The 26832-nt window shown below is 39.3% G+C and overlaps 1 protein-coding gene across 6 annotated transcripts in view; it reads left to right on the forward strand.

Moving 5' to 3' along the window:
* The window catches only part of GRIA4 (glutamate ionotropic receptor AMPA type subunit 4), a 212028-nt gene extending 198581 nt beyond the window's left edge, over window positions 1-13447 (forward strand). The window contains exons 14-16 of one of the 6 annotated variants that reach the window (XM_032747701.3): window positions 3308-3422; window positions 5667-5801; window positions 12317-13447. In XM_032747701.3, coding sequence (XP_032603592.2) covers window positions 3308-3422; window positions 5667-5801; window positions 12317-12481 — 415 coding nt within the window. In that variant the 3' untranslated portion in view covers window positions 12482-13447. Of the gene's footprint in view, window positions 1-3307; window positions 3423-5666; window positions 5915-12316 lie in introns of those variants that run through there. The other 5 variants (XM_032747705.3, XR_004367554.3, XM_032747698.3 and 2 more) reach the window with 5 other exon arrangements.
* Window positions 13448-26832: the final 13385 nt, after the last annotated feature.

Here is a 26832-nt window from a genome sequence, read left to right on the forward strand (position 1 = left end):
ATTGAACAAGACCCAAATCTATAGTCATTTTCCACTGCCATATTAAGTAAACAATACTGAACTTATTGGGAAATTTAATTATAAATGCTGAATTTATCCCCTGTATGTGACTTCAGTATATTCCACTTCTTCACATACAGCAAACCATATAATTTTTGTTTTTGTTTTTGTCCCCTTTAATATCAGTGGGACTATTCACCAACTGATTGTGTAAGCAATGCAGTAACAAGTTGTAGTCTCTGAGTTTGTGACTGACGCGTCACATCAAAATAAGTGACTTGCTGTGAGAGACAAGGTGATCTGGACATGCACCTGCCATAAGAGCTGTTGAAAATCTCCTACTGAAAATGAAACAAAGAAACAAAAGCCTAAAATACATTGCAATTCACAACACCTGCAATCACTTACTGTGATTGCAAAGAGGTGTATATATGCTGTGATTCTAGAAAACATAAGCAAAACGTCTTCCTTTTCCACTCTGCAGCCCCTTGGTCTGGACTTCTTATATTGGACCATGTGCATTTCCCATCACAGCTGACTGATTTGAATTAGGACAGAAATCCTGTTTTGAAGGTGTAAAATATTTTAAAATATTGTAAATATAATTTTAATTTTTTTCACAGAGTGCTTCTCCCTGATCACAGCTGGGAATGTCTGAGGGCAGATGTGAAGGAAATGTCACAGAGCCTTGTTAATGCAGGCAACAAGGAGAGGGGCCAAGAACAGGCTTTCTTGAGCTTCAGCAGGGCCTTCACTCAGAAAGTTTTCCACCAAAATTTGTGGAGAGGAGAAACAAGGGCCTGGCATCAGTCACATCACTACTGCATCCCAGTGAAAAATGGGAACTTCCTCTGCTGACCATTGCCACTGAGATGGCTTAGACACTGAGGACAGCATGGCAATTTAAACTGTGAAATTGATTATTTTTCCCAAAGGAAAACCTGAGAGCTTCTTTGCAGAGACAATGCAGAAAGGTTGACATTAAAGAAACTACACTTGGAAAACGAAAAAAATCCTCAGCCTGTTTCAGGCTTTAAATGCCTAAAGTGTTAGTGCTGAAAAGAAAAAAAAAAAAAAAAAAAGGCAAAGAACATGGAGACATCTGTTTTCTGACTTGTTTCCACCTTGCTGGTGGCCTTGATAGTTCATATCTGTTCCTAGTTATCAGTTTGATCAGTTTAATCTGCAACAACTCCATAGGCTTCTGATTTTCCAAGGGAGAACAGTACCTGTATGTCCCTTTACCTTTGTCACACCAGCCCTGTTACACTGATAGAATTCAGGAGCATGGGAACTTGGCTCAGTGACAGTGCATGACATGTTATAGATGACAGCTATTCAAATAATATTAATTATTTTGCACTTGTACTAGAAGCCAGCAGAGGATCATATTAACAGGAAACTTGCCAGCACCCCAAGCCCACTCATTTCACAGCTGTGGGACTCTCATGTTCCACTGTCAACCTGCACAACCTGCTGCTAGAAGCCTTAAGGCAAAATTTAAGTTTGAATACTGGAAAAGAGCAAAAAATGGGCAGTTTTGTTTCTAGAAACAGAGTATTGCATATGAATTAAATGTGTGGGATTTGGAAAGTGGATGAAGCTTTTCCTTTACTTAGAGTAATCACTTGAGAGTTCCTGGGAAATCCTCTCACTCAACTGTGGCTGTCAAAAATTTCTCGAAGGCACCAAGTCTTCCTCAGCAGTAAATGAGGAGACAGGCATCTCAACATCATCCTTTGTTAATATTGGTATCAAAGCCCACCATTTGGAGGTACCTACCTTTTCCCATTACCTGCAGGGCAGACAGACAAAGCTTGGGGCATAATTTAAGGGTGCAAATATTGAGGTGAGGTGAATCCCCCCACTTTAGGTACATATAGAAAGAGTAATCAGAATGTATGAAGAGGCAAGGTCCCTAGAGTTAAGAACAGCATACAAGGCTCAGAAGCTGTTACTTGTGTATTAAATGGCTATATATAAACATGCACAAATATATTATTACATAAGCATTGGGGGATTTCCAGCTAAACCAGTTATAGAGTGCAATAAGCCCCTTTCCTCTTCAATGCAAACTATTTTAGTAGGTTCAGTTACACTATACTAATTATTGTTTGCACTGGTTATTTATTTATTAAGCCTTGAATCATTAGTTGATGTTTAAGTAATAAATTAATTATGGCATATTATGGGAGATAAATTTTCCCATAGAAATCTGCTGGCACACTCAGTATCATGACATTTAACATCACCAGAAGGCTATCTATCACATGCCATTTCTGTTTATCTACCTGCTTCTCTGTTATATATTGTATTTGCATGCACACTTGCACATAAATAGATATCCATATGCCTACCACATAATTCCATTAAGAATTGGGCAATTACTTGAAATGGAAAGTACTTAAAATAAGTCTGTTAATAATTTAATACATTTTTTAATCATATAGTGATAGATCTGCATGAAGTGGGCCATTAACATAATACTCTGAGATTATTCAATGAGTTTAAGCAACTTCACTGTAAACCATAGCATTTTATAATTTTGAGGCATTGGATTAGGTTTCGTTTCAACATTAAACTCTGTTACATCACCCACAGCAAATACCACCAGTAAAAATAGCTATTCCAAATAGAAATTTATCACCAGCCTGGGACCCTTGAAATATTGACATGGATAGGTGAGATTTAAGGAAAAACTTTGAATTTTAAAATAATGTTGAAATGGGAAATTAACATGGAAGACTAGCTGTCCTTCTTAGCTGAGGATAAGGAGATCTTCACAGGTCTCTCCCCCAAGTTCTTTGCATGCAGGCCTCCTATTACAGGACTGTGCCAAATGTTTATGGGCAGCACACTGCAGGAAGCATCTTCTTTTCTTGCCAGGATAATTTTGAGGGCAGTAAATGAAATACCTATGGCCAAATCATATTAATTTGTATGGTGCAAACTAAAAATAGATTGAAAGCAAGGAACACAAATTAATGTTTCTTAAGTTGCATATGCAGAGTTGTCTTACATATATCTCTGAAGGGTATGTTGTTAATATGTGTAAGCCAATAGTTTTGGGTTCACAGTAATTGCATACTATTTATTTACAAATCTTCCCCAGCAGTATGTGCCTGTTACCTAAAGCGATGGAGCAGGTCCCGGTCATATGTCTGTCTCTAAACCTGGGCCAACAGTACATGACATAGCACCCACTGTGGCCTCTGCTCTGTCACTTTGCAATGCGATTCTATGTAGTTTTACTTGAATAACATAAAATAACATATATAATGTTATTTATGTTATTTTCCACGTGAAGAACTCCTGTAAACCTTGCCGTTTTGAAACTCAGTGAGGCAGGCGTCTTAGACAAGCTGAAAAACAAATGGTGGTACGATAAAGGTGAATGTGGACCCAAGGACTCTGGAAGTAAGGTCAGTCGCTACAGTTCGGGACCTAACGATCGTGTTCACAAAGCAGTAGAGGAAGTAATAAACAAAATTACATAGAAATAAAATGAGCAGCTGTAGATACAGAATGAATCAACTTTGGCCCATCTTGATGGTGGCCGCACTTTAATTTAAGGAAGCACTATTTCATTTTAAAGTCTTCAGTGATATAAATCACCAAACATCATCCCACATATTCAGAGCATCTCTTGAAGAAATACAAAGTAGATTTTTGGGTTTGGAAGAAGCAAAGGTTTGTTTCCTTCTTGCCTAGACAGTAGGGACTTTTCCCATTGACTGTTTAGGAAATGTCCCTTCACAACTTTAGAAGCTGGCCAAACTTAGCAGTTTTCTGAGAAAAAGAAATGCTAGCAGGAAGGATTGCTTTTCATTGCTGGCCAGGAAGGTGGTGTCTTGCAGTCTTTGGGGATGTCCCTGGCTCCTTGAGGGCCAAGGAAAACTTAACTTTAAAGCTGAAAACTTGAACTTTGAAGTGAAAGGCTTCGGTAATTAATAGTTTCTACAGTTTCCAGTGTTTATCCTAGTCCATACCCAAAGAGGAATCCTGGCAGCTCCAGAGAACTGACAGCTCCTTCTCTTTATGGGGACAGACCCAGAACTGGGTATTTTCTGACGACTGGGAAACACCACAGTCAGTGCCAGTCCTGTATTTGAGGAGTCTGACATTTCTTCACCATACCTGACTCCGTATCAGCCTCTGCAGCCATAGCTAAAAGGAAATAATGACAGGCACTGACTGCTTGCTGCCTGCATGTCTCGAGACTTACCTTGACAAAATTAGTGTGGGAAACAAGCTTTCAACACATTTTCCGTTTTCTGGCAAGTGCTTTGAAAAAAAGGAGTGAAAACCATTTAAGAGGATGACAAAGTACCTGTAAATAACAGCTGAGAAAGCCTCAACCCATCACCTACATTAGGGCAGGTCTTTCTCAGTCCTGCCTTCTTCTTGTTTGCAAGCACCATGTTAGCAATTGCCACCAGAGGAACAGTTATCTCCAAGATACTTAGGCTCTACCTAGCAAGCTAAAAAGGCACAAAGCAGAACCCAGCTATAAACCCCAATCACCTCTGTACATCCATGGGAACCTTTACTGTGCTAATCTACTGATTGCACAATGAATAGTGCCTCTTTAAATTAAACATACAAATTTTTCACAGCCTTCATAAGTTAAAATTTCATAGAGATTACAATCAGAAGTTAAATACTCTCCTTACTTTAGCTAAAGATTATATAGTCTGCATAAGAATAAAGCTTTATAAGTATTTTTAGACACACGATGTAGCATATGAAGTCAATCCTGCAAGAATTCCTTGAGAACTATGCTGAAAAAGCACATGGATTTCGAGTCAAAAACATGTGGTTCATAACTAAGCAGTGAAGTATAGAGAAATGTAGAATAGTTATTTACTACAATACACCCAAGAAGGTGATTGTAAAATGATGAATATATAATAATTTGCTAAAGAAAATCCTCATTTTTCCTAAATTATGAAAAATGTGTTAAATTGCATAAATTGATATTTAGAAGTATGCTGTTACTGAGCTTAGTAGTCCATGGGCATGTTCCAGAACTGTATCTATAGTAAAATAAAACCAAAATACAATAATAGGTAAGAGGCAAATCTATCACAATGTGTTTGGTACAGTGTGCACTTTCAAAGGAAGTGTTTGTTCAAAGAAAGAACTTAAGCCTCACATGTTATTTTTGCCTGTCATTGAAGTATCAGAAGCTCAGTCTGGATCTTTTAAATTAACAGCAATGCCTATCACAAGTACAATTACTGTTTTTTGTAAAGATCAAGCAGAGTCTTGTCTGATATAAAACAGATTTCTGGATTCCAAGGCTTCTGAAGAGCTTTACATAAATGCATTTTTGTATCAGTGCTGAAATGTCCCCTAAATAGAGCTAGACATGTCATTGTTTAATTCTCCATGTAATTGAAGTAATGCTTTGCAGTAAGCAAGCAATGGCATCCTGATATGTTGGCAATAGACTTAGAATATTTTTTAGTGCCAACCAGGAAAACTAGTTGCTTAAAATATATTTTATAGATCCAGATAGGTCAAATTTTGCTGAAGTATGTAAACAACTGTCATTGAATTTCAGCTAAATATTGTTACTTGTTTATTTCTAACGTTTTAATGTGTGTTTTGTGCTTCTTTGGATCCATTTTCCAGGGTTAACTGTGTCACTTCTGTTTTCCCAGGACAAGACGAGTGCCTTGAGTCTCAGCAACGTTGCTGGAGTCTTCTACATTCTGGTTGGAGGCTTGGGCTTGGCAATGCTGGTGGCTTTGATAGAGTTCTGTTACAAGTCCAGGGCAGAGGCGAAACGAATGAAGGTGGCAAAGAGTGCACAGACTTTTAACCCAACTTCCTCGCAGAATACCCAGAATTTAGCAACTTATAGAGAAGGTTACAACGTATATGGAACCGAAAGTATTAAAATTTAGGGGTAGGACTTAGGGCCTACTACAGCGAGTGGGTGATGCATCTTGTAACGCAGTGTTGTGACATGTCTGTCTAGTGGTGCTTGCTTCTGAACAGAGCTTTATATTTTGGAAAACTTCAGTGCAAAGTGGTTCAGTTCTTTTGGCTGCAGATGTACAGCATATTATTCTATGTTGCTAATAGACATCTGCATTGCAAGGAATTTTTAACATGAAAAATACATTGTGAACAACTCAAAGTTGTCAAATCAGTTGAGAGATGACAACTATTTTAAAAAAGAAAGTATATATCCTGAGGGCCAGTTTTTAAGTACTTGATTGGAAAGTGTATTTTCTGAAAGGCTTGCACTGTACTAGCAACAAATTGCTGCAAGCCTGTATTATTCAATGTTGGCCCTATCTGTAACCAAGATTTAGGATAGGCAACATCACTGAACCATAGTTAACCTAATGGAAGAAAAGGCACTGTTACAAGAAGTCTAAATGTTGTTTTACCTTCTCTCCCTCCTCCCCTCCCTATTCCCTCACCCTCCCTTTGATACATGTTTTATGCTAATTGTGTGGCTTTTTATTTTTTTTTCTCCCTACAATATCCTACTTCAGGTCAACTTTTGCCCACTATAATAGTCACAAAGAGTCACTAACCAGTGGATAGACCTTGATTATCTTCCTCAGCTTTCAGTAACAAACCCCCCTACCTAGGTCAAGACTAGTGTATTTTAGACATTCATGCAGTGATTTTGGAGGCTGAAGCTGCTGAGCTGCATCCTGCATAGCTCCCCGGAGTAGGTGTGCAGGGATGGTTTACTAATGTACTTGCTCTCATCCGTACAGTGAGTATCTTGCCAACTAATCATTAGACAAATCAACTCCATGACCTTTGGAAATGGCATGCAGCAGCAAATTGAGCTTCTAAATATAACTTTTACGTAGCTCCCAAGCTATGCTGGCTGCTTTATAAGTGAATGTGCAGCTAGCACCCTACCCTGTCATGCTAGAGCTCCCTTGCCCTTGCAAATAGCAAGCCATATGTCTCCTCTGTTAACAACTATCTTCAGCTACATTTTCCTGAGCCATCCCTATATAGTAGAAGTAGAAAACACAAATTTAGGGAAATGAGATGAATAATATAGTACTTATGTTGCCACCTAGGAAAAAAAAAAGTTTGTAGGAAACTGGAGATGCACTTATTAATTTTAATTTATTATTTATATAGCGCTGGAGTAGACGGCGCTGTACAGTAGGTGAAGTGTGCCAGACACATAACAGGTCCCTGTCCCGAGGAGCTTACAGCCTAAAGGCACAGCCCGTACAGTACCGAACCATACAGTACAGAGCAAACACAGAGTGAGCAGAGAATGGTGTTTGAGCATGATAGCTGGAGCGCTGCGAGGAATAGGTGGGTTCTCGGGGCGTGAGGGAGGGGGCTGGCTGGGAAACTGTCCCCTGCACACTGTTCTGTGGGATTTTCTTTTCTTCCTTGTTCTAGAAAGAGTCATGACCCTGGGTATATTCCAATTGTAACAGAGCTGCCAATTTCCCCACATTAAAAAAAAAAAAGTGTTAGCTATGCACTTTGTTCACTAGATAAAATGTGAGGCACACTATGTGCCAAGGGGCCTCCAAGAGTATAGACCAGTGTTCATTACTGTGAACTGGAAAACAAGACTTCCAGATGCTAATATTAATCTCCCAAGTCCACTCTCTACTTTCAGTAATAAGGGTCTTAAAAAGAAGTAATCCTGTGCACGTCACTTTGCAAAATGCAAGTGAAGAGTGCTTTTTTCCTTTAAATTCTTTCGTGATGTGCTCACAACTGGGAGTGTCCCCAGGCTGGTATAAAAGAAAGAATTCCAGAAAACATATTCCTTATCAAATTCACAGAGTGTAATACATTCAAAATACAGTCTTAAAAATTAAAAAAAAAAAATTAATCTTTCATTCAGAGATTGACCTGACCTAAACTGGCTGAGCATGCTAAACATGGCATGACTTGACAATCCCCACAGTTACCATCTAGCTCTGTTATTCCATTGCAACAGATACTGGTTATACTTGCAGGATTTTTTTTTTTTCTCTTAGTGTTTTCTTATAATAAAAAATAGAGCTAGTTGAGTTTTGTATTTAAAGGAAAGATCATAAGTACCTTACTGCAAAGTTTGGATTTCTGTGGGACTTGTAACACAAGGATGAATTCCTATTGGACAAATATCCTTTAAACAGTACAAAAAAAGATACAAAAATGTTGCATTTTATTTTACTGAAAATTCATTTTTAGGTCAGTCAAAACTTCTGATAATTAACATTTTAGGGTTCAGACATTTAAAATTCACAAAAAAATCACTAGGATTTTTAACAAATATTTACAGACTTCTGAAATTGTTCTTTCTGCTTATTTGGCAGAAAAAATTATTTTGGCAATATTTATGTGAAATTGAGAAATTTCAAGTAAACTTCTTATAAAAATGCTTATGCTCATATATGGGAGACTGCCAAAGCCCAGTCATCCTCTCCTGGTCACACTGGCAGTGAGAGGTGCCTGTATGCCACAGTGCACAGGGGTACTATGCCACCTGTTCATACATGTGCTAGTCATAAACCCCTGTTTAGCTGGCAGCATTACAGAGCCCACGACGATGGCTGCACATATTTCTGCAGAAATATGTCTGTCTTACACATTGATATGGGGTTTTTTTTTGTTTTTTTTTTTTATCCAAGGAGTAAAGAGAATGTATTGGAACTAAAAGTCACTAATATGGAAAGATGCCTGGTGGTTCTAACCTGCATGAGTAACCAACACATCTGACTTTTTAAGCTAACATCAAATAGTTTTAATGGTATATGTTTTAAACTAATATAAAATAGCTTAAATAACCCTCCTGACAATTAATAATCATTACCCTGATTTTTATTTTAGTTTCATACAGTCAAATGTGAGTTACCTCAGGGAAATTCACCCTGCCTGCAAGGCAGCGGGAAATGAAAATGAAGAACTAGTCTGTATGTGTGGATTGGTCTATAATGTGTGGGATAAAGACATTCAGAAGCACTGGCAGACAGTTGCATTTGATGAAGAGAGGGAAGAAATTTGCTTTAAGGAGGGAACAATCGTTTCCTCCTCCTCCAGGCAGCAGTTTTCCATTAGTATTAAGCCCTTAGTGTACAAGTAGAGCTGATACCGAGAGCACTGAGGAGTTTAATATCCTACTGTCCATCTGCTCTAAGGCAAAGCCCTGCTGAGTTCCTCACCCCAAACCCACAGGCTTTTGAAGGGGTTGTTCCAGTATCCAGCCAGCCTCCACCACCACCTCTTCATGGTCTTCTCAATGGGCCATGAAGCTCAGGAACCAGCTTCCAGCTCTGCTGTCTTCTCTTGCTCTCCCATCCCATGCTGTTGTTTATAACTAATGAATTAAACTAATTACGAAACTACAAAAAACAATGAAAAACATCAGTATTACAATTAACTACAAAAAAAAGTGAAGTGCTACAGGATGGCTCAGTAAGTGTGTAATGTACTTATTTTGACTTGTATACTTCCAATTTCGTAGTCAAGAGAGAAAAATACATTGAAACTTCATCTTAGATATTCGTGCCAAAGCCCCCTCCACGTGACCCAAATGCTAGAGGAGCCTGAACAACCAAAGAACACACACAGGCTTAATATTTGTATTAAACAGACTGAGGATATAATTTTCTGAAATGCTCACTTCCCTTCTAGGAATAGGGCAGTCAGTGTTTTCATGTGATTAATTTCACAACTAATCTAATCAAAACTAATGTAAAATTTGAAAATACATTATCACTATTAACCTCATACACTTACTGAAAGGAGACTTTCACGGTTTGGGTAATATTCACAGGAAATACCGAGACTTTTCCCTCTTATCCCAGCCACTCCTGAAACTGTTTCTGCATCCAGGCCATAATTCTGAAGTTGTAGCAGCACAGTTAAGCAGAGTATTAGCCTGGCTTGTTACCTATAACACAGTTAAAAACACAGAGCAGACACCTACCTGTTTACTTGGCTTTATGGCACTGTCCCAAATACAAGTTTGACCTGATCCTCCTGGCTTTGTAAGTGTCTGAGTTGTCCTGTGGTGTGTTGCTGGGCTGTTGTTAGTCTTGCACTGAGGATAAGAGTTATTTCCTTGCAGCTTTTCTGTTCTTCTGTGGAAGGCTACTGAGGAAGTGCTGTTCTCTTTTTTTCATCTTTTTTTATTTATTCCGGATGCCTCTTATTGTTTTTTTGTCCTGATTGTGTTGTCAATGGCCAGAAAGTTATTTAGACTGAGCTAGCACAGTTACATACAACTTGTATATCCCATACAAATCTGAGTGCTCTTACTCAGATTTCCCATTGGGAAACTCAGAATGGCCATGAACAGGTAGCTGATCAGTGTGCTGAAGAGACCCTGGTACACAGTGATGACTTTCTGGGAAATTTAACCCATCTGGAGCAAGCTGTCCCTTTTCCACCCAAGTTTGCTTTCTAATCTGGTTTGGACTCTCATCCCTCTCCCACACCAAAGCACCTTTAGTTTTTTTCTTGCCATTGACCAGAACATGTTCTCTGCACTTCTGCTGTTACCAGTATCCATTTGCAGTTGGACTCAGGACATGCACCATGTGGATCTGTACCACACTGCATTGTGTCTGTGCTTTGCAAATGTAGAGATTTTTATTTGCCTCTAGGAAGCAATTAAGTTCTTGGTAATGTATAGGCCCAGTTCCCCACTTCCTCATCACCTCTGCTACAATTTTTGTACCTGGGTGTCGTTTTAGATCAGGACATGTTTGGTGACAGTCCCTGTCACAAAGTACAGTGGTGGCAGGGAAAGGTTTCAAAGGATGTCCTTTACCACAGCCAAGGTTTGCCAGTGTAAGGGGAATGCCATAATGCATTCTGTAAGCTGAGGCCTTTTCCTGAATTTGGGTGCTTTTGAGGGCTGAAGTGCTTAGGGTATTTGGTTTGGAAAGCTGCTTTTAAATCCAGGCTCTGACTGTGCCACAAAGAGCCACTGTATTTTTGACAACTTTTTGAAGGAGCTACTGATAACTGGCCCATTTCCACAGAAGTGCATCACAAGCAGTGGAAATGTTTGGGAGTTTTAAGGGCTGTTCCTTATCCCTATATACTCATATATAAAATAAACTCCACATATCAAACAGCAGCTCAGGATTTCACTGCTACCTCAGGAGAAACTGGGCTCAGAGGGATAAAGTTCAAAATGTACAGATTAGTAACAAAGCAAACAAAATGACTTTATGATGTTTGTCATCCTTTTGCTCCTAAGTGAATGCTCCTATCTCCCTTTATTCCCAACTAGTATTTCAGACTGCATCCCTGCATACCATTTACATAGATTTTCCTGACTAGAAATCAGATTTCCCCACTAATTAATATCTTAACATGTTTATCTCTGAAATCTCTTTTAATGTACTATAGTTTGGATGCTTTGCTGCATTTTTTTACCTTAGACACCCTAATTTTAGTAATCTGGAAATAATTTACTTTAAACTAGTCATCTTGGCTTTTTTTTTATAATCACTTGAGAGAGCCCTATTAGATTTTTAGATTTAGCTACTGATTTTTTAATGACTAAAGTTAGATAGCATAACTATAAACCTGTTAACAAATCCAGATTTTTGCTTGAGTAATTTAGTTCCTAAACAAGATATTTTGTTCTGATTTAGCTGAAACTTAAGATTTTCAAGGAATAAAAATGTAAAACTTTTTATGGGAAATTTATATATAATGTAGAAAACTGTATAAAACTGCATCTTCTCTCAATAAATTACATTTTCTTTGAAAATTATCACCTTCTATAATTGTAGGAATATATACATATATGAAAGAAATTTGATGACAGTTCTCAGATTTCCTGTGAAAATACGTAATAATTTCTTTAGATTTGAATCACGGAACTGTATCAAATAGCTGGTATAGTTATTGCAATTTATAAACAATTTTCAGTAGTTATATTTAATCCTGGCATTCCTAGTTGAAGGTCAAAGCCTATAAACACCTGTGCATGACTATTCACAGATGCTAATGCTTTCAGGTTCCAAAAGGTCTTCTCACTGTATATAAATTTAGTTTGAACCAATTTAGATGAAGGTATTAACTCTTCAGTTAATTTCATTATCAAATTCAGATTTTATATTTAAAGCAGTAACAATTTATTATAATGAAATTTACCCTCAGAATTGCTAGTCTTTTTTCCCCCTATAGACTTAAGTGCTACGTATTATATTTATGATGATTACTATTTCTATATTTAACGTTAACATGAAAAAATGCAGATGTCTAAAATTTAATATTTTGGTGTTTGCTGTATCCCAATTGGTTGAAGGACAGAAACATTATAACACTTTACTCTCTTCTGCTTTTTCTTCAAACCTAGCTTACCTTTTCTGAAGCCATAAGAAACAAAGCCAGATTATCCATCACAGGGAGCGTGGGAGAAAACGGACGCGTATTGACTCCCGACTGCCCGAAGGCCGTGCACACTGGAACTGCAATTAGACAAAGTTCAGGATTGGCTGTAATTGCATCGGACCTACCATAAAAACCAAAAAAATAATTGAGTGCCTTAATCAAACTGTGTTGGTGACTGATGGGAACACAGCACAGACTGTAACGACATGGGAGTGTCATTGATGAACTAATAATTTGGCTGAGAAAGGGAAGTACGTCCAAATGCGCCAGACATCATCAGCAACAATGTGTGCATGAGCTCAGCTCGGAAACCCAAACTCAGATTTTATATCAGGAAAATTCATAATTTAGTTTTGTTGGGGGGAGGGGGCTGGGAAGGGTGTATTAACAGCAACAAATTTCACTTGAGTGGACTTAAAACTAATAAGACTTGCCAATTTAGCGCATTAAACTGTGAAGAACATGCTCAGAAAGGACACCATTTTGGTCTTTGTCTTGACAATGAGAGAAAAATAGCTATAGAAGTCAATGAACATGCTAACCTGTGTCTCCAGAACATCAATATATACAATGGAAGAACACTCAGCTGTTCAGCTGTAGAAATGAATCACTAAACTGTGATAAAAAAAATAATAAATATGTAAATCCTGTGAAAAAAATAAAGAAATTATTTACATTTTCTTTGGAAAAAGAGAAATATTGAAACATGCTTGCTTTTTAACTGATGTAAATTCAGTAGAGGACAACACAATTCTTTTTTCTAACCATCTTAGGGGAAAATCATTGCAATAATTGATATAAAATGCCATCACTGTAATAAAATTCAGAGAATTTTTTTTTATAAACGTTGTTGGTCATCCTCTTGTTTGTTGTTACCTTCATTCTGTTCCATCATTCCGTGTTCCACAGATTTGCATCTGTCTAATACAAGAAACAAAATTATAAAATGTTTAGAGTACTTCATCAGTCTGCAGTGTAGAATCAAAAGAGACTACGGGTCACTCATGTTACAGATATTATTTATAATCTTGTTCTGTGTAAGAAACTGTGGTTTTTGTACCCACCAAAAAGAATAAAACAACAATTGTTCTTATAATATTGACAGACCTTGAGTTGTTTTCTGGTCATTAGGGATGCCTCCTGGAAAATAGAAAAGGGCTGTCCATTTCTTACAACAAGACTCGGAATATCATCAGAGTCAGTCTGAGTCCCTGCATATTTCTAAAGTGCTTTTAAGGGACTTAAATAGGGAGGAAGGACTCTGAGCAGCTAAAGAATTGTCATGATTATTCACTAGGCATTTTAGTACTAGTCACTAAAAACCTTTTTGAAGTGTTAGGGAACCATTTAGTGATAGTGTTTGTCATATGGGTAGGTCAAGGAAAGAGATGCCAGGGAGCAAGGAAGTACAAATGACAGTTCTTGAGACTGATGTGATAGATGGTAGATGCAGCCTGCTTGGTAGCCAGGAGCCTCAATTTTCATCCCCCAGCCTATCAGTGGCATGCTAGCAGCCACCATTTGAATAAATGCCAGATGTCAACAGGAGCAGGCATGTCTGTAGGTGCAAAGTTACAGCAAGTCTGTTCCGTATTGGTCATTCTCCTTGGCCTCACAAGGCCTGGCAGTGGTGTCCAAATCCAGAGTACTGCCACCAGGGTAACAGCCACATGCCAGAGCCCAGACTGCAAGTGAATTCAGACTTGGATCAGTCATAGCTCCTGAGTTTCCCAGGCCCATGAGCCTGGTGCTGGTGCTTCTCTCAGCTCCCAGGGCTCATGGGGCAAAGAGTGGGCCCCGGGTGGAGCCCAAAGCTGCCCAAAGCAAGGACCAACCCCCAGATACTGCCAAAAACAGCACTGCTGAGCTGTTGCTCCTGCTGTCTGACAGCCAGCCACAGAGTTGTAAAGCAGGGCTTAGTTTCACTCCAGATATCAACAATATAAACACGAGTTTCTTGCATCAAATACTCTGCAGAGACCCTTTATAGCTACTGGGGAGAAATAAAGAACGAGTGAATGACTTCATCTCAAAGTAGACCTTAAAATATCAGACAGATGAACCACAGCAGCAAGAGCCTAAATCCTTCCACTAATCTTAATATAGGCTAATGGAGACCAATTCTTATACAGAGCTTGGCAGTGCAAGCAAACATGAAAATAAGGCGATGCTTATCCCTCAGGCATAACTACAGTGTGTGCAGGGTTCTTAGAGAAAAACACTGATAACACTACAATGAATCACTGTGACTAATGTTACTTTGTACCCATGTTTACTGGCATGTTTAGCACACTCATGAGTTACTGTTCTGTGCTTCTTTGGCTAGGTAAGGTGAGTTATCTTGCTTTTCTCTTTTTTTGAGTAAACCTGGAAGCTCCCTTCTTTTTACAGCTATGTTTAAAAAACAGCTTCTGAGTGTGTTGGTTCTGATTTTGTCCTTTCTTTAAAAAAAAAAAGTGTTTGCCTCCATTTTTCACAAAATAACATATTAGAGGCTAAACAGATTGAGAGACTGAGTATGAAGAATGCTGTCTGTTTTGTTTTACTGTGTCTGTCTGTTTTCCCAGGAGCTTGTCTTCATCCCTTCCTTGTCCATGACTGTGAGCAGTGCCAGGGCTGTATTTACTGTCTTCCAGTGTTACTCTCATACACTCCACTGTCTCTTTAACACATATTTATTTTTCACTTTCAGCAAGCAGCCCATTGCTGCTGTTAGAAATGCTGCTCCATGGAGCTCATTGTTAATTCCCTAAGTCAGATTTCCACTTGGCAATGAGGCGCCCAAGTCCTTTGAGAAGCCCAGTGTCAGTAACCATGCACTGAGGAGGATTCAGAATTGAGCAGCATGAGCAGTGCAGGCGGCATGGCCGTGGAGAGGCCTGACCCACAGAGGCCATGTGGCCAGCAGCCACAGTGGGGGATCACCACATCCTCTTACCATTTCCAAGCCTTGTCCTTGCCTGGTCAGCTGAGGTAAAGAGGATACTCTCACTTTCCTGATCCCTGCCATATGCAGATAAAATATTTCAAGGAAAAAAAAAAAAAAAAGGAAAAACTCTAGATAGGAAAATGCTAAGCAGGGAGAGTTGCTCTATAGCTCAAGTGGTTGAGAAGGCAATGTCAGGGTGTTTGTCTGCTGTCTCCACAGTGACTTACTCTTTTGTCTTACTCCTGGGTAGCTGCTGCATATGCTGTGACCATAGAGAGGAGCCTGGGGAGGACAGAGGGGTGCTGGTGGATGACCAGCTTGACATATCTCAGCAATGAGCTCTCACACCCATAGAAAGCCAAACATGTCCTGGGCTGCACTCACTGGTGGGCAGCAGGGCCAGGGAGGGGATTCTGCCCCTCTGCTCTGCTCAGACCCACCTGCAGGGCTGCATCAGCTCTGGGGTCCCAGCACAGGAAAGATGTGGACCTGCTAGAGCGAGTCCAGAGGAGAGCTTCTAAGTGTATCACAGGTCTGAAACACCTCTCCTGTGAAGACAGACTGAGAGAGTTTGGGTTCAGTCTGGAGAAGATAAGGGACCCCTGTGCAGATGTCTCAGATGGCCCAAGGCATCTCAAATACTGCCTGTGGGAGAGTAAATGAATTGTGTCCCAGTCTCTACAGATGAGTTCTTTTCAAGCCTCCATTGACTAGATCTCCATGGAGTATGAAAAGAATTCAGACACATAATTTTCTTACAGATTTCTAAATTTAGCTGTCTTAATGATGAACTGAATAATATCAGCATTTATCTGCTTCTAAAATAATTTCAGTTTCAATGTAATCAAGAGCAATTATTAACATTAACACTCACAACAATATTAGACTCATCTGCAAAACAAGTTTTCTGAGCTGATGTGAATCATAATGTAGGACCAGCCTATGTGCTTTGACATTCACTGTTCTATTAGTAGCTTCTTGTCCTACACATTAAACCCTCCCACACTGGTTGTGTATTCTATTAAACGCCTATTACATTTAAAATCCATACAGACTTGCTGGGTTGTCTGAAAGCCTCACATGCAGAATTAGTTTTATGCAACCACTCGTTATTGCTGAATTTCACCTAGGGACTATTCTGGGAACTGAATGTACATGTTCTGAATTGAATTTGCCTCAGTACAATTGAGAACAGAGCCTGGGGAAAGGAGTATAGCTTTATACAACTGGTTGTAATCACTGCATGTGGTAAAAGAGGGCAGTGGCACTTTTCACCTCTGTTGCTTAATAATTCTGTAATAACAACCCTGATAGGATGTCAGAATGAAGAACAAATATTCTTTAATATTCAGTATAAGTATACTTTCATCCACTATTAGAAAATTACAGCAAAAGGGACCCCCTAAAGCTCTCAACCTGCACAATTTACCTACCACACTAATGCTGAAAACAAGAAGAGAAAGGCAGCCTGCAAGGAGCTGCAGAGATTTGTTGTAGACATGGATTAATTAACACGGTTACCACAAAATGTGTAATCGGTATGCAACAACAAGTTTAGTTTCAGCTAAAATGTCTAAGGGTAAGAAGTCACCAGTGGAATTATAAATAGATATTTAGAGCCACATCCTTTTCTAAGTGAGAGGTGTGCCACAGATTCCAAATAACTTACTGATTTCATAAGAGTTGCATTAAAATTAAGGTCAGGCAAGCTGAAACTATTAAGTAGGAAACATGAAATAATTTAGACTAGAAGGGAATTCTGGAGGTCATCTCCTTCAAACATCCATTTAAAGTAGATTCAGCTCTGAAGTTAGATCCAATTTCAAAGCTTAAGAGGTTTCTCAATGTTATTCTATCATAATTTCAGCATCTCCAGTGTTGAAAATGCATAACCTCTCTGGGCAACCTCTTCAAAAGTTCTGACCACCCTCAATATTTTCCTAAGGGCAAAATTTTCTTAAATTTTTTGTTGTTACTCTGCATTGAGAGTAGATTCAAAAGCTGCAACACATATCCCAAGCTGCTTACCTAAATGAATATGTTAATTATCATTTGTGTTGCTGAGCTCAGAATCTGGACCTGTTAGGGGACTTAGGCATGTTATCATCACACTTCAGAGGAGTGTGACCTGCTGTCAGTCTTTCCTTATGGCTAAAGCAAGGATTCATGCCCCTAGCTGACCAATCCATCTTCTTCCATTAGCACAGAATACTATAAAGTTCTAAAGGCCAGACCCTGACTGTCTTTTTAGATTGTTGTATCTCTAAGAGCTTCAAAGACCTTCAACAAGGCTAAACTGTTGAAGTGGACTTTCAAGCGCTGTAAGGTAAATTACACTTTTTCTTAAGCCCTGGAAAAACAATATTACTTTTCAAGGTTTTGTGTATTTTAGCTGTTTTTGTAAGGATTCCAGTGCTAAAGCCCAGATTCTACCTGGCCATTTGCCCAATACTAATTCTTCAAATACATGCATAATGGTGTAAAAATATAACCACTAGTGTGGATGGAAAGATCTGATCTGGTGGGACTTTTAAATGTATTTTGATGTAACTGTGTAGAAGATGTAGAGAATTTGGAAGTCATAAGACTGCAGCAGTTTTAATCCAGTAATTCTATTAAAAGAGTCTTTCTAAACATTACAGTAGTCATGAAGCCCATAAATACATAAAAGAGGTGGTGTTTTCCCTTCTTCCCTTTTATATTCCAGCTATCTGCAATACTGTCAATTGCTGGAAGTTCACTGACATTTCTAAAACAACTTTAGGGAAAATAAATGCAATTTTGTCTAAAGGACAGAATCAATATTCTACAAAAAAAAAAAAAAAAATCATCTGTTAAAAGTTCCATCACAAGGATTAAGAAATAACTGCTGGAAAGCCTATAGAAAATGCAATGACATTCTGAGAACATCTGATATTCGGGATGACACCTACCAACTTTAAACATCTCCAGTTTAACTGTCTAGAAACTTGTAGGATGTAGTATAAATAATTGATTTTAGACAATGCTTTGTGGGTGGGATAGTGGGATAGTTATGCCCTAACAATCTTTTCTGAGTTTCATTGGTGAAGACAACAAAGAATGATTTATTCAATAGTTGACATTTATGGCGCAGGTGCCCACACTTGGGCAGATGACTCCTCCTCACACTTGTGCAGATGACCCAAGTCCAGCCAGCACACTGTGAAATGCAGTGAGTCTGGCACATTTGCAGCATCAGTGAGACGAGTTCTGATCACAGTGCCAGTGACACAGGGACACAAGGATGGAGTTGCTGCCATCACTTCCAAACTGAATGCTTACTACCTTCAGCTACACACCCCATGATGCCAGAGGTGCTTGCTAGCCACTCTGTGTGTAAAAACACACAACTTTGGACTCCCTGCTGCTCTCACAGCTGCTACTGAGATACCACTAGCCTCTAGCAATGACTGCTTTCCCTAAGCTCCAAAACATTATGTTGCTTGGTACTCATTGTGTTCAAAATGCCTTTTAATTAATATAAGCTACTGGTAAGCTGGTGGGAACCCTGGTTACAGCAGCAGCTAGATCCCCCAAAATCTGAATTCTCAAAGGAGAGGTGAGAGGAGGTGAGGAGATAATTCCCTAGTGGCAAGTGCATCTTCAGCAAACCTCAGGCGTGACATTTTGGATCAAGAGGGCTGAAGGCAGGTCAGTGAAGCCTGAGGCACTCTGTGCATTTCACTAGGTACATTTTCATTACAGCTGGAACTTGAGCCTGTATTTCCTACAGCTCAAGTGAGTTAACTACAGGTAATACAGAAAATTCCATTTTCATGTTACTTTATTAATGCTTATTTCTTCGCACCAAGTGGAATGTCTACAGAAGAAACCCAAGCCAGGAGCAGACTGGTTTTCATCCTCACCACAGGAACTATTCCATGAATCAGATCTAGGATTATAACAAAGACATTGAAAATACAAGAAAAGGACATGATTTATATAAAGACTAGATGTAAGACTTCATTTCTTCATTTACAGAGAATTTTTAACTACTTCTAACACAAAAAAAGAAGTTGCTCTATAAACCACTGAATTGCATCATTCCCATGGAAAACGTAAAGAGGTACTTTCTTTTAAAACAAGCAATTATCAGTCTCTGAATAGTGTGGAAGAAATGCCTGCCCTTTTCCCAGAGACATTTCTGAGTACAAGGAGGAACCCTGAGGAAGGAGGCTGTCAAACAGGTTGAGTTACACTGATGACCATGTCAGGTTCAGTTAGGTTTGATATTTTCCAAGTGTGTGGTCAGTCGCTGAAGGCTTTGAAGTGGCAAGCATGATGCAATTGAGTCTGAAATTCCTGCAGAGTTCCTGAACAGAAGGGGAGGTTTCTTTTAAGCATGTAGGCACAACTTCTAACCTGTCTCCTCTTTCTCCCCATCAAACAGAATCTGTTTCAGGAGAGAGAGTGCAGTTAAGGTCACTGCTTCTAGACAGACAGGTTCCTCAGTGCTTGGAAGGCAGGAAGGCAATGTGGAAATGCTCCGCATCCTTTTTCTCACATTTTATTTGGTCACAGGGGCAAGCAAAGCCTGAGAGAAGGCTGGAAGACATTGGAGCCATTTGCAAGCACAACTGATAGGATTTGGTCCATCATGCTGATGTACCTTTCATGCTTTTAGAGCTGTCCACCTGATTATCACATCCTCTTAACACATTATCTGTTAGGAACTGAAAACCAGGAGTCACTGTGACATTAAATTAACCTAGGAAAAAGGAACTGACAAGCATGAATCCATTCGTCCTACTTTTGGCAAATTCTGTAGGATGTTTCTGCAGATAAATCATAGGAACCCTGACCCAAAGAGGAAACTGGCTGATGCTTTCACTCAGCATTGTCATAACCATGCTGCTTTCTGAAGCATGGAAAGGGGACTGTGTGTGATCACAGAGCACTGGCAATTTGTAGGCAACCTGAAAAAAGCTCTTGGGAGATTTTATTCCCACAAGACAACACAGGCTTTTGACTTTTCATCAGCATGAAGTTCACCCAAACCAGTCATACTGTTTCATCTTGTTAAGAGTCTCAGCAATAAGTCACAATCCACAGTTCAGGGACATGTCACTTTGTGGGATGCTCAACTGGCCACTTGTGGATCAGCAAACAAGAGGAGCAGAATGACCTCTTCTGAGGTGCTTTGTTTCAGGTCCTGCTTCTGGTCCCATACTTTCTTCTTTTCCCTCCCTGCTGGGCCACTTTGGCCCTTTTCCCTGTTTGTGAGATTCTAGGCTAGAATTCTGCCCTGTCAAGCATCAGGGGGCTATAGCTAGTGAGCAAGAAAGGGATCAATGGAAATTTGAATGAGTGAGTTGCAAACCTGCTCTACTGGTTGCTATTTGGCTGCCTTTCCTCTTTACAGTTCCCTTGCTGTCTCCCCCACTGTCTTAGATCTCTTTCCTTATTTCAAGCCCTACTAAAGCTTTGGTCTCCAGCATGTTCCTGCCATGCTCCAGCACCTTCTGCCAAAGCCTGGCTGACCACTTGGTCATAAATTTCTTTCACTGCCCTGAGCTTTTCCACCTTTGCTCACCTACATCAAGTCTCAATGCTTTCTCCCACCCACTGGAGTTTCTTCCACTCTTGCAGCTATTCTTTGTGCCAGGATGATAAAGGTTGTGATCTTGTCACCACACAGGACCCTCTTGCAAGGCAGTATGATACCTACAGCTCTTCATGACAGCTAACCTTAGACTAATTTCTAAACCTCAGACTGGTTACACTGGTGTCCCTGGGATTCTTTCCAACTGAACCAAATCAATCGTGAAGTCCTATTTGAAAGCCTCCTCCAATTCCAGCCTGATGAGTGGTCACAATAAAAGCAGGATTCCTTTCCATGCTCATTGCAGACAGAATTCCTATTTTTTTTTTTTTTATCTGCAGGAGTAGGATGGTGTTGGTGTATTTTCTTTCTGACTTTTTGCAGTAAAGCTACAGAGCCACTCAACCTGCATTCTGCATTTCTGATGTGGATTACTCCTACTTAAGTGTACAGTTTTACATTTGGCCATCTTAAATTGCATTCAATTTTTCTGAACTATTTATTCAAAATCTAAGATTCATATAAAACTTTTCAACATTTCATATGAAATAGAAAATAACAATGGAGAACAAAATGGAAAAATAAGTTTTAATAGTGAGAAACATGATTTTATTATCACAAATTACCAGTGCTATTAATATTTAATAAAATAATTCTTCAGTCTAAAGTTTTCTTATTAAAACAGTGATTTTTCTGCAAAACATTGCAGAAAAACTGCATTTAAAGTCATCATGTCAGAATTGTTTTCAAAATGATGGTCATGAAATGGTTTTGAGGCATTAGCAACAGATGATATTAAGTTGTTATAACAATAGAAGTGATGTGGTGACTTCATGGAACTGAGTGACATTATGGTGACAGTTTGGGAACAGTTCCTTTGTTTATGAACTTGACTTTGAAGAAGAAAGAGAGATGAAGCTTTGCAAACTTAAAGCTTCTCTGTGCAAAAAATGCCAAATATCCTAATTTCCCTCTGACCAAATTTACAGATGAAAGAAAAGAAATATTTCAACAGTACATCTTCAGGCCCATTTACGTTAATATCCCTTAGGAAAATAAGATTTGTACCCATACAGTAAGCTTGTACAAAGAGATAAACACTATATTTTAGTACATTTAATATATCTTAAGGGTTTCCCAGTAGTTAGAAAACAGAAGCCATTTCTAGGCGGAATAATATTTATTTTCTTCATGGTATGAAGTCATCAATCTTTATCTTCTGTTTTTTAATTAGCTCTCTGATAAATACAAAGAAAACCCCCATTTATTCAGTAAAATGATGGTAAGACAAAGAAATGTCCCTTTCTGGAACATCCTTTCTTATGTTCTTTGTTAGAAGAAAGAAGAGGAAAGAAAAAGATTTGTACATTTTCCAACTGTGGTATTGAAATTTTTATAGGGAATCAGCACATGCCACTGAGCATGATTTCATGCCAAACCCCACAGTTCCAGCTACCATTAATGTCAAACATAAAATGTGCAATTGAAACAAAAAAAAAAAGGAAGACTTCTAGCAGTATTCTCAAAACTGGACAGTACTTGGAGAAAGTCCTTGGAATGAGTCACAGAAAGGCTAAATCTTTTGTACTGAGTTGGCCCTCGTGGTCAAGCACAAATCCAAACATCTTGTTAGAACAAATGCAATGGGAGATTGTTCCAAGGAAAGAGAGAGCATCTCCGGAAATGCCAAGTCAAGAATTGTGTACAAAGGCTTGAGGGGGACATAGAGGCAGAGAAAGGACATGACTCAGTGGAGAAAAGTAACAACAGCAGAAATCCAAGTTAGACAATTGTAAACAAAATTTTTACAGAAAGGTTGGTCAAGCAACTTTTCTGGAGACAGGCTGCTCAGAGGGACTGTGGAGACTCAATTCTCAGGGGTAATTAAAAGTTGCTGGATGCAGTTCTGAGCATCCTGATCTAACACCGAGATGGGATGTCCTAGCTCTCAGTGGGGGTTGGTACAGAAACTTGAAATGGCCTTGAGCTTCTTGAAAGTTAAATGATATTCTCTAAGCATTTTTCACTAGAGGACTCTTTCCTTCCTGTCACTGGCTCTTCAACATGGAGCAGCATTGTTCCTTGAATTGATAATTTAGAGAGAGATAGAAACAGTTGTTTTGTGGCCAAGCAGATCTTATGTAGTGAATGAACTAAAGAGAAAAAGGCAGCAGAACTGGCTGACATGAGACTTTGGAGCTGTTCTTAAAAGTACATTCCATAAGTGGGATTTTCTGACTTTTAAACCCTTTGCAGCCAATGTGGCAGCAATGAGTCACAAAAATGAAGGAAGTAACAAGTTTCCTGGGACAGAAGGAACAGGTTGCTGGGCGGGAGATTTATGCTTAGCATGTGATACAGCAGTGTGTGCTGGGAGATGATGTGGAGTGTCAGTTTAAGGTGATGATCATACACAAAATTTAGGAGTCTACAGCACACCCACAGATCCTGATTTGTCCATCCCAGTGGGGAGCTGGCATTCATCACCAAGGATTATTCATATCTATTAAATGATTAGTTTTAAAAGGATAAGAGCATATATTAAACAGTTGTTCCTTATAATGCCTGGCTTCCCCACAGCCCCTTTGCTCTCTCGGCTCCTTTCATGACATTCCATGACCTGTATTTCCCAAATCTCTTTCACTACGAGAACCCCCATATTGCGAGATCTATGTGTAGTTGCCTGGATTTCTACTGTCAGTTTCCTATATACAGGAAAGAGATATAGTTTCATTTCTAAAAGACATTTAAGGAAAAACATAGCAACAAAGGAATAGGGAGAGCAGCTATGGCAAAGTCCCAGCAGAGAAAAGGAGACATGTGATAGAGGCAGTGCTAAGGTGGTTATCATTCCTGAAGGGAGCAAACATTTGTAGCAGAGTAAATGCAAACTCCTGCAAATTAATCACAGAATCATTCAGGCTGGAAAAGACCTTCAAGATCGGTGAATCTAACTGTAAACCTAATACTTCCAAGTCCACCATTAAACTATCAGGCCCAAAGGGTTGCTGTTTTCTGATGTTTGTTTTGGAAAAAGACATCATCATAGCCGGATTGCAAGGACATAAGGAGCATCTACCAGCATACAATATAATTTATACCATATAAAGATAATAGGGAAGAAACACTGGGGTGTAGGCTGGTCACTTGGTTTCACAAGATAATTTTTTTATGTGGTACATGCTGACTCCATCTCATGATACCCACCTACCACCTGGGGTGTTTATCTTCTTGAAATACTTAGACCTTGATCATTTATTAGCAAGGACAATTTGGGCAATCCCAAATTGCTCTTTTCAGAGACTCACAGGGCTACAGTGGAGAAGGGAAAATTACAAGCATCTCACTGGAGGGCACATTTGTGACAGCCCACAGCACCTCCTGTGCTGGTGATGGGCTTTCAAATGCCACTCAGAACTGACTTAATCCTTAACTTTTTTTCAAGGTTAAACACAGCTACTTTCTGTATCCAGGAATTTGATTGTTTTGCCTTTCTGTTATGTTAGGATATTTGCTAGAATACCCTACCCTCTGAAATCTCCCATGTAGATATTTCTAGACCTTAATCAAGTTATGTTTTCATGACATGTTCTCTCAGATAAATGAAATTGATCAATTATTTAAATAGCTGATTGGACAGCAGTTTTTTTCAACACGGAGCAGCTCTTGATACATGCACCCTTGGGCTGTGTCAGCACAATGTTTTAGTTAGCCGTATTTCATACTCCTAAAAGCTTTGTCAATCAGAGACCAATTTGGCAGGAGGAAGGGAAGCCTCTCTGCAGCCATGAGAGATCCATTCAGACACGTGCAGTTGAAGACAGAAAGCTCTGCCTTGCCTGGTTATAGCTGTAGATCTGCCTGACCTCTCTTCATGGATGTGGAAGTTTTGCTGTCCCAGCAATGACCCAGATGGAGAGATGCTCCTACCTGCTGCCACCTCTCCCTCCAAAAGCACAAAATGAGGGCACTGCCCAGGCCCCCCACAGCCACCAGCCTTGGATGGACACTCAGGGAAGAGAAGAATGAAGCCAAGCTCCCACCCAGGACCCCTAGGACAGGTTTACCCCTCCAGAGATGATCCTGCAGCAACAGGCCAAATCCCAAGGCGGTCACAGACTGTCAGAGGGAGTACAAGGTGGGATGAGAGCCCGACCACACTCGGCAGTGAGCTATTATCACATGCTGCAGTGAACATGTGGTGGCTTTTTCCCTGCCTACTCCTTGCAGGCCGACAACCTTGTTCTGTTAATTTCAGTAGGAAATGTGTTGAGTAGGTGAATATGTCCCCTGAATTGGTATTTCAGGCAGAAAAGATTAATTTATGTATATTTGATAATTGGTGATGCATTTCTTAATTTGATTTTTCTTGGATGATTTCCTATATACCCACACATACACAAAATAAAGGACAAAAAGTTTTTTGGCTGCTGTATTTCATATATATTAGTAGCATGGTTGGTGGGGTGGAGAATTTTTTTGCCAAATGCATAAGAACTGCTAAAATTTACCAAACAGACTCTGTTTGAAACTGAAATTTCTGGTATAGCCCTGGGAAAATATTCTACAGGCACTAACAGTGCTGGCTGCCCCCAGACCACACTAGAAAATCTTGACATCAGCCTTTATTTAAAGAGAAAACCACACCTCAGTAATTCTTCTCTATGTTTTGCTTCTGGAGATGAACTGCCTGGTATTATGGTGACAAAGCTGTCTGTCCATTTGTAACCCTCTTGGGTCAGCTTGGGGATGTTGTCAAACTTGGGTGCTGATGTATGGGAAACCATTGTAGGGGAATACCTGAGAATTTATTTGGGACACTCTTTCTGCTGCTGACATAAATATGCTCAGCTCTTGCAAACCCATTTGTCCATGAAGATTCTCATCACCTATGAAAGAGCATCTCTCAGGGCTGCGGAGGTTGATAGTAGTTACGCTGGAGGTCAAATTTCAATAAGGAACAAGCCAAAAATGTTAAATGTAAAAACTTTGTAGGTGTTTGGGTTTTGTTCTCACAAATACCTTGCTAGAATTTCCTTTATTACTTGTTTAAAACAAGTTCCTACCTTTGCTCAGTCTCTTTTATTTCCCTTCCTTCTCCAGTATAAAAAGAAGTCTTTATATTGGGCAAAACTTTCCCAGGTAGGCATTGTACCCAAGGTTTGGGAAATCTAAGCAGGAAACTTCAATTTTACTATCTGCCTCACTACACTGGTTTCAAAAATAATTTAAAATTTCAGTTTGAACTCCAGGTTGAATATGACAAAGGAGCAGATATAAGTCTAGAAAAAAGATCTCTAATAAAAATGCAGGATTAATAAGATCAGTGTGGAATTTACATTGGAAAAACAATGACACTGTCAGAAAAGCAACTTGATGGAAAGATATTGGTTCACCTGAAAATATAGTCTCAAAACTCCCTGTTTTTTTTACCTTCTGGTATTTAATTTTAGCTGTCAAATTAAAATTAAGTCTAAACAATGCCATTGTGCCACATAAACTGTATCTGTCACAACTCTGGACCTGCTCACTCTTCTCAGACACTCATCCCAGGACACTTCCATAGCCCAGGCCTTTGACAAGAAACATAGCATCAGGAAAATCTGCTATGCAACTAACCTGAGCAGCTCCCTTCTGTCCTTCCAGTTTTATGATTTCCCTTTCCTTGGATGTACCACTAAATTTCCAAAGGTCTCACCACAGAGGTTCCCCATTATTTTTGGAGGAATGATTTCAGACCAAAATGCATTTATCTCAGTATCATAGAATCAGTTTGAATAACCAGTATAGTCAATTCTTAACAATGAGACTTGCTTCTTCCTTTCTTTTATCATTCTCAAAAAGGCACTTTTTTTTTTCCCTTAGTAGACTTTGGATCTGAGCCAATGATGTTCTCCTAGTCATTCGTTAGGGAAAGTGCTTTAAATTTCCTTAGGAGTTACTAGTGTTAATTTGGTCTCTTCCTGATAGTAGCTCTGAATTCTCCATC

This window comes from Taeniopygia guttata, chromosome 1 (genome assembly GCF_048771995.1).
Source record: "Taeniopygia guttata chromosome 1, bTaeGut7.mat, whole genome shotgun sequence".
Taxonomy (NCBI): domain Eukaryota; kingdom Metazoa; phylum Chordata; class Aves; order Passeriformes; family Estrildidae; genus Taeniopygia; species Taeniopygia guttata.